Source organism: Papaver somniferum, unplaced genomic scaffold, assembly GCF_003573695.1.
Source record: "Papaver somniferum cultivar HN1 unplaced genomic scaffold, ASM357369v1 unplaced-scaffold_80, whole genome shotgun sequence".
NCBI lineage: Eukaryota > Viridiplantae > Streptophyta > Magnoliopsida > Ranunculales > Papaveraceae > Papaver > Papaver somniferum.
The window spans coordinates 2,231,869-2,240,330 of record NW_020650971.1 but is presented as its reverse complement, the minus strand read 5'-3'; the positions used below and the strand labels follow the sequence as shown (position 1 = coordinate 2,240,330).

The window sequence follows — 8,462 nt, the reverse complement described above, 5'->3', positions numbered from 1 at the left end:
CGAGTCAGATCCGAGTATCAAACTGGTAGGTATTTTGTAATCCACCGAACCTGTCAAGGCAAGTTGCCAAAAAGGAAAAGGGGCGTACTAATAAAATCACAATTAGGTTTGTTTTACTAACGGACACAATTACTATCAAATTCTTCTCTCTCCGTCTTACAACGGGAAAGAGTGACGCCTGGTCAGATCTCTCCCCCTCCTTCCAGATTCAGTTCCCGCCATCAACTGAGCCAAACCATTCATTAACTTCTTTCTTCGATTTTTCTGCTCTTCCTGTTTCACTTTGAACCTTCAATTTTGAAAAATTTGAGCGGGTTTTCATTTCCATTTTAGGGTTTTGAAAAGGGATGTTTATGTAGAAGAAAGATTATTCATGGCTGAAGCTAAAATTGATGTACCTTATTGTTCTGAGAACAAAGAATCAACTGTTTCTGAAGAGGAGGCTAAACGGTAATAGTTTAATCATTTTTGTTTGTTATTATGGTTCGATCATATGGCGCTGATTGTTTTTTCTCTCCCTTTCTAGTATATCTAAGACAATCAGGGGTCCGGTAAGGCATCGGGAGGGGGGTTGGACTGCTGAAGAGGTGAGTAGTCTCTTTTTTTTTGTTTTGAATAACTCATATCTGTGCACAATTGAGTCATTTCTAGTGTGTGACGGCTTTGTGGTAGCTATAGAAATTGAGTTGAATTTGTCATGGTCTCTTGAGGTTGTTGAAATTGTCGATGCATTTGTGCGCAATTGAATCAATTGTAGTGTGTGTGGGGGGTCTGTGGTGATTGAGTTGTATGTATCATGGTCTGGTGGATGTGCTTGGACTTGTGATTGTATTTATTTTATGCACAATTGAGTCATTTGTTTTTTCTGTTTCCGATTGTAGTTATAATGCAGTTTTAGGGATTCTTAGTTATAAGATCTCTGGCGCTAAATTTTGAGTTTGTTATTGCAGGATGATTATTTGAGAAAATGGGTTGAATTTTACAAGGGAAAACATTGGAAGACAGTAGGTTGGTTTGTTTGTCTCTATTAAATCTAGTGTTTCCTACAGCTATATTAGTTGGCAATGACCCAGAAATTGTGCCTAATACCGGTTTTGGGTGAGAGTTGTATATGCACAAGTAGATACATGCTCTGAGTTCATTATAATGCTATTGTGCACTTAATACTGATTTCCGGTTATAATCACAGGAAGCTTTTGTTTGTGCGGAGTAGCTAAAGATGGTGTTTATGGATCAGTTTCCAATTTAAAGAAAGAGCTAACTAAGTAAATTATGATAATCTATGTGCGCAGCTTCAGGTTTACATAATCGAACGGATGTTCAGTGTCTGCATCGATGGCAAAAGGTTCTTAATCCCGAAGTAAATAAGGGACCATGGTCCCAAGAGGTGTGGTGCCCACTCCTTTTCTATTTCTATCAGTTCACATATAATTCTTTCCTTGAGCTGAACATAATTCTTGCTTTCTCTTATTTTTCCCAGGAAGATAGGAAACTCATTGAGCTGGTGTCCAAGTCTGAACCCATTAAATGGTCTGTCGTAGCAAAATCCATTCCAGGTCGCATAGGAAAGCAATGCCGAGAAAGGTAACCTAAACGACTAGTAATAAATTTCCACTAGGTTATGTTCACAAGTGGTCGTTTATTTCCCCTATCAGATAGTGTTTGTGTGTGTGTTTTGCCATGGCCCCCGGAAACTAATTTATTTGCCGTTTTACAGATGGCACAACCATTTAGATCCAAATATTAAAAAAGATGCTTGGACCAAAGATGATGAACTTGCAATTGTGAGGGCCCACCGGGTTTATGGAAATCAATGGGCAGAAATAGCAAAGCTTTTACCTGGCAGGTACTAGTTCTTGCTTTCGAATCTTCGGGGAATGTAGATTGTATATAGTTGTCTATAAAACAATAATTCAACTGTCAAAAGTGAGAAGCATATGACGGGATCCAATAAGTTTTCTTTTGTTGAGCCATTTAGTATGATAGCATCAATTGTTCTTTTGGCCCATTTATATTCTGTTAAGCATCTGTTCCTGTTCATCCAGGACCGAGAACGCAATAAAGAATCTATGGAATTGCTCTCTGAAGAAGAAGTTAGATGTCTACCTATCTGCTGAACTGTTACCACCAGTTCTGAAGACGGGGGAAGATAATGCCAGAAATATACCCACATCATCACCAAAACTTAGGTATCCGTCTATCTACCGGGAAGATTATCTCTGGAACACCGATTTGCAGAAAAACTTAGGTATCTGTCTATCTACTGGGAAGTTGCCATCATTTGGTTCAGTTCTGAAGACAGGGGAATATGATGCAAAAAATGCAACCAAATCATCTGTTGGAAACTCTGCTGTGTGTAGTAATAAAGGATTAAACGCCATTGCCGGAAGTTGCTTGGGAAATGAAAACTCAACAAAAAATCTCTGGATTACCCCTTTGCTGAAAAACTTAGATATCCATCAATCTACTGAGAGGTTGCTATCATCTGGTTCAGTTCTGAAGACAGGGGAAGCTAATCCAAAAAGTGCAACCAAATCAACAGCTGTTGGAAACTCTACTATGAGTGATAAGAAAGGGTTAAGCGCCGGTACCCGAAGTTGCTTGGAAAATGAGAACTCAATAGTGAATATCAGGAATTGCTCTTTGAAGACTATGTTAGAATTCCATCGATCTACTGGACTATTGCCAGCAGTTGGTTCAGTTCTGAAGACGAGGAGAGATGATGAGAAAAGGGTAACCAAATCACCAGTTGTTGGAAACTCCGCTGTGTGTAATGATGAAATTTTTAACGCCAGTACCCGAAGTTGCTTAGAAAACAGACACACAGGAAAGAATCCTCGGAATAGCTCTTTAGAGGAAAACATCGATTTCCATTTATATACTGGAGAACTACCACCAGTTGGTACAGTTCTGAATACCGAGGATTACGCCCTACAAATATCCATATCACCAGCTGCTGAGAAGATCAGTGGATGTAATAATGAAAGGTTTAATGACGGTACCCAGTGTTCCTTGGGAAATGAAGACTTCTATAAAGTTAATAAGGGTTGCATGGATCCGGTAGAACCTTCAATCCCAGAATTCTTAGATGCGGGGGACCCAACAGGTGTACTAGCAACTCAATCGAGTAACTCTGTTGGTCTTGGATGTAGACAACTGGCATCAGAACATGAGTTTAGCAGATCGAATTCGAAGGAAAACTTGTTTAAGCATAGAAGCATTGCTGGAAAACCATTGCCAATTTCTGTTCCAGTCACTGGTTCCTTAAATCTAATAACATCAATCTTAACCTCAGAAATGGGAAAAACAGGCGTACTGGCAACTAACTCGAATAACTCTGTTAGTCTTGGGTGCAGACAACTAGCATCAGAACATGAGTTTAGCAGAAAAAGTTCGAAGGCAAACTTGGTCAAAGATAGAAGCATTGGTGATATTGAGAGAAGCATTGCTGGAACACTATTGTCATTTTCTGTTCCAGTCACTGGTTCCTTAAATCAAAAAACATCGGACTTAACATCAGAAATTGGAAAAACATGTGTACTAGCAACTGACTCGAGTAACTCTGATGATCTTGGATGCAGACAACTGGCATCAAAACATGGGTTTAGCAGATCCAATTCAAAGGAAAACTTGATCAAGTATAGAAGCATTGGTGATATAGAGAGAAGTATTGCTGGAACACTATTGTCAATTTCTGTTCCAGTCACTGGTTCCTTAAATCAAGAGACGCCGGGCTTAACATCAGAGATTGGAAAATCAGGTGTGCTAGCAACTGACTCGAGTAACTCTGTTGGTCTTGGATGCAGACAACTTGCATCAAAACATGAGTTTAGCAGATCAAATTCGAAGGCAAACTTGGCTAAGTACAGAAGCATTGGTGATATAGAAAGGAGAATTGCTGGAACGCCATTGCCAATTTCTGTTCCAGTCACGAAGTTTCAAAACAGGAGCGCAACACCTGTAAAAGAAAGTAAACCGTCAAAGAAGTAAGTCTCACTTATCTCATTTAACCTTGCAAAGTGATCATTCGGTTGGTTATCAATTTGGCGACAAGGAACTCATATGTGTAACTTTAGTTCATGGAACTCCGTATAACTTTTTTACCAAGGCATATAGGATTCAATCACAAGTGTTCTGTATTCATCTAGTTGTCCTGAACCATCTGTTTACGAAACTTAAAAGATCACTTTTGCTAAATCACTTTGCAAACCTGCATTTCTATTTTCTTTTCTTTCTTGATCGGCAAACCTGCAGTCTTCTCAGCACCTTGCTTGTCACTAGTAAACATGCATACTCATTTTATGAAGCTTTTTCTAGTCACCATCTTACTCTGAATAACCTGTATATACTGGCAAGGCGTAACTTATATTAATACTCTCTGCTTAAAGGTCTGCACTATCGGAAGCAATTCGATCGCAGTGGGAGCTTCAAAAAAGCCTTCATGACCAACTTGAGGTGCCATTCTCTCCATCATAATTCATATGCATGCTACCATTATATGCTGTGTTTTCATTTATTGGCTTAAAGATGCATCTGTGATGAGACTTGTCGTCTTTTATGCGATTATCTGAGCAGTTTCAAAGGGAGCCACAGCTGCGAGCTGTAGAAACTGCACGGCAGCCACAGAAGCTGTTTGAGGAACAGAAGAAAGTGGGAGAAGCATTGATGCTTGCCAGCCAACCCTCTTGTTCAACAAATCACGCAGTCAGTGCTGGTACCTCATCTACTCGTTTGGGTCAGGATCTGTTGAATGATGGAAGCAGTGATGTGTCATTGAGAAATGATCTCCATGAGGCATGTTGAACCTTGGAGTGACCGGTTCCTTAAATCAAGAAACAGCTGTTTTAACCTCAGTTTTATCACCTACCATTTGCTTACCTCCAGTTTGTAATAACAGTTTGGTTGATCAGAGGGTAGAATCTTTATTTAAGAATGTTGCTAAGAGCTTCTCAACCCTTCCATCCATAGTAAGAAAAAGAAAGAGAGAAGCTGGTGGTGCCAGGAAACGAGAGGAACATATAAAGGAGGTACAAGATGAAGAAAGTTTGCATTCACTTGAAATGCAAAAAGCTGATAACAGCAAGGAAAAGCCTGGATCAATGGTGAATTTGGAGCGTGACAATATTTCTTGCCGTGGAAATAACACTGTTAGGCAGTTTTATTCTAGAAAGGCTTGGAAAAACAAATCTGAGGTTTTCAAATCTTTAGAGAAACATCTGGATGGGGATGAGCATACAAATGAAGTGATGGATGAAGAAGGATTACATTCACCCAAAAGAAAGAAAACAGATTCTACAGAGGAAAAGCCTGGATCAGTTGATGTGAATTTGAAGAGTGATAATTCTGTTTGTCGTGGTAATAGCACTGTTAGGCTGTTTTACACCAGGAATTCTCGTCCATACAGATTCAGGCAAAAGCAGTCTGAGATGTTTTATACTAGAAAGGCTCGTCCATATGGTTTAAGGAAAAACAAGTCCATGTCTCTAGAGAAGCAACTGGATAGAGACGTGCATACAAGTAAGCTACAAGAGGAAAAAAGTTTACATACAGTTGAAAGAAAAAAAACTGATAATGGCGAAAAAATGGCTGGATCAGTTGATGTGAATCTGAAGAGTGACAATTCTGTTTCTTGTGGTAATAGCACTGTTAAGCTGTTTTACACCAGGAATGCTCGTCCATACAGATTCAGGCAAAAACAGTCAGATATGTTTTATACTAAAAAGGCTCGTCCATGTGGTTTAAGCAAAAATAAATCTGACGTTTCCATGTCTCTGGAGAAGCAACTTCATAGAGATGAGCATACAGATGAGGGACAAGATGAAGAAAGTTTACATAGGGTCGAAAGTAAAGAAACTGATAATGGCGAAGAAATGGCTGGATCTCCGGATGTGAGTTTAAAGAATGAAAGTGCAGCTTGTGGTGGTAACAGCACTATTAGGCTGTTTTATACTAGGAAGGCTCGTCCATACGGTGTAAAGCAAAAACAGTCGGATATATTTTACACTAGAAAGGCTTGTCCGTGTGGTTCAATGCAAATCAAGTCTGACGTTTCCGTGTCTCTAGAGAAGCAACTTGATCGAGATGAGCATAAAAATGAGGTACAAGATGAAGAAAGCTTACATACAGTCGAAAGAAAAAGAACTGATAATGGAGAAGAAATGGCTGGATCACTGGATGTGAATTTAAAGACTGAAAGTTCAGCTTGTCGTGGTAATAGCACTGTTAGGCTGTTTTATACCAAGAAGGCTCGTCCATACGGTTTAAGGAAAAACAAGTCTGACGTTTTCCAGTCTTTAGAGAAGCAGCTGAATGGGGATGATCTTACAGATGAGGTGAAGGATGACGAAAGATTGTATGCTCTAGAGAGAAAGAAATTGCATATCAGGGAGGAAAATCCTGAATTATGCAGACTCAGGCAAAAACAGTCAGGGATGTTCTATACTAGGAAGGCGCGACTGTATGGTTCAATGCAAAAAAATTCTGACGTTTCTGTGTCTTTACAGAAGCAACTGGATAAGGATGAGCATAGAAATGATGTACAAAATGAAGAAAGCGTACATTCAGTCGAAAGAAAAAAATCTGATGATAGCGAGGAAATGGCTGGATCACTGGATGTGAATTTAAACAGGGAAAATTCTTTTTGTCCTGGTAATAGCAGTGTTAGGCTGTTTTATACTAAGCCTTCTCCATATGGTTCAAGGCAAAATAAGTCTGACGTTCTCAAGTCTTTAGAGAATCAACTGGACGGGAATGAGTACACAAATGAAGTGGTGGATGAGGAAGGATTTGACTCACTCGGAAGAAAGAAAGTAGAAACCAGGGATGAAAATGCTGGATCAGTTGATGTGAATCCGAAGAGCGACAAGTCTGCTTATCGTGGTAACAGCACTGTTAGGCTGTTTTACACTAGGAAAGCTCATTTATACGGATGCAGGATTAAACAGTCAGGGCAGTTGTATGCTAGGAACGCTCGTCCATACAGATTTATGCAAGAAGAGTCTGACATTTCAAGATCTGTGGAGATGCAACTGGATAGGGTTGAGCATTCAAGTGAGGGACAAGATAGGGACACTACCAGATGCAGGCTTAAAAGGTCAGGGATGTTTTATACAAGGAAGGCTCGTCCAAACAGCTTGAGGCAAACTAAGTATGACATTTTGAAGTTAATTGAGAAGCAACTGAATAAGGATGAGCATGCAAATGAGCTAAGAGATGAAAAAAAGTTGCCTTCATTTGAAAGAAGGGTAACTGATACTAGTGAGGAACCTGGACTGGGGGATGTTAATTTGATTACTGATAACTCTGCTTATCATGCTAATAGCTCTGTTAGGTTGTTTTATACTAGGAAGGCTCGCACATGCAGCTCAAATCGAAAAACGATCTGACATTTTCAAGTTTATGAAGAAGCAACTGGATAAAAGCCTGGATCAGCAGGTGTGATTGACAATTCTGGTTGTCGTAGTAATAGGACTGTAAGGCTGTTTTGTTCTAGATGGCTCGTCCACATGGATTAAGGCGAAAACTTTTGAAATTCACATTCTATGGCGTAATTCATTGATGATGGCCGTTCCAAATCAAGAAAGTGAGCCTTATCTTAACGAGGGGTTTTCGAGAGCAATGATGATGGCTTTGACCTAGTTCAAAAACTGTAAGTAGTTTCTGGTTTTAAATATAGTTTTGATGATATAGCAGCAGGACTGAAGTCTTTTGTTCAGCACAACTGCATTTACTCTTTCATCTTATCTTAGTTGTTTTCTTCTCCTCCTTTCTTCTGAATTAGCTGTAGCCATTTGAAGGCAATGTTAAATATGGAGGGTGAAGATTCTTAGTATAGAAACTGAAACATTCATACAGAATACTCCTGTAATTTCGAAAAGTAACCTGCAGCGACGAACAAATCAACTTGACATGAAATTGTCAATAGTGCGCCTAACACATATTAAATGTTTTCCGTTTCATACGTCATTGTGTTAATGTGACCTTTATGATGGTGTTTTCCTTCTTATATGATGATGATGCCAATTAACTTCTTCATACCTATCGGTTCTTATAAAGTTTTCAGGTAAAAATACTTTCTCGCTTTCTCATCTTAGTTGCAGGATGATGGTAGAATCATTAAGTTGGTGTTGAAGTATGGACCCAAAAATGGTCTGTTATAGCGAAACCCTTGCCATCGCTTAAGAAAGCAATATAACAAGAAAGGTAATATTGATGAGTGTTACTTATGTTCTAACTAGGTTGTATCTGTAAGTGGCCATTCTTTGGCTTGTGTGTTGTCATAATGTGTCTGGATGTGCCTTTAGCTATAGAAATTAATTTATGTGAAGTTTGCATATGGAACGACCATTTATACTATGAGATTAATTGAGTTGCTGGGGCTGTGGAGGATGAAATTATGGTAGAGAATGCTCAGTATGTTATGGAATACATGGTAGAAGTAGTGAAGTTTCTCTAAACAAGTT

The 8,462-nt window shown here is 39.2% G+C and overlaps 1 protein-coding gene across 1 annotated transcript; it reads left to right on the top strand.

The window, feature by feature from the left end:
- Nucleotides 1-48: 48 nt before the first annotated feature.
- Nucleotides 49-4,994, top strand: LOC113344947. Its single transcript, XM_026588816.1, has 10 exons — nucleotides 49-181; nucleotides 334-450; nucleotides 527-587; nucleotides 951-1,008; nucleotides 1,293-1,387; nucleotides 1,481-1,584; nucleotides 1,718-1,846; nucleotides 2,046-3,986; nucleotides 4,389-4,455; nucleotides 4,576-4,994. The coding sequence occupies exons 2-10, from the start codon at nucleotides 374-376 to the stop codon at nucleotides 4,801-4,803; spliced, it is 2,760 nt and encodes a 919-aa protein (XP_026444601.1). The 5' UTR covers nucleotides 49-181; nucleotides 334-373; the 3' UTR covers nucleotides 4,804-4,994.
- Nucleotides 4,995-8,462: the final 3,468 nt, after the last annotated feature.

Coding starts and splice junctions, on each gene's coding strand:
- LOC113344947 (XM_026588816.1), top strand. CDS start 374: ATGGCTGAAGCTAAAATTGATGTACCTTATTGTTCTGAGAACAAAGAA. Junction 588..950: donor GGGGTTGGACTGCTGAAGAG/GTGAGTAGTCTC, acceptor TTGTTATTGCAG/GATGATTATTTGAGAAAATG. Junction 1,388..1,480: donor AGGGACCATGGTCCCAAGAG/GTGTGGTGCCCA, acceptor TATTTTTCCCAG/GAAGATAGGAAACTCATTGA.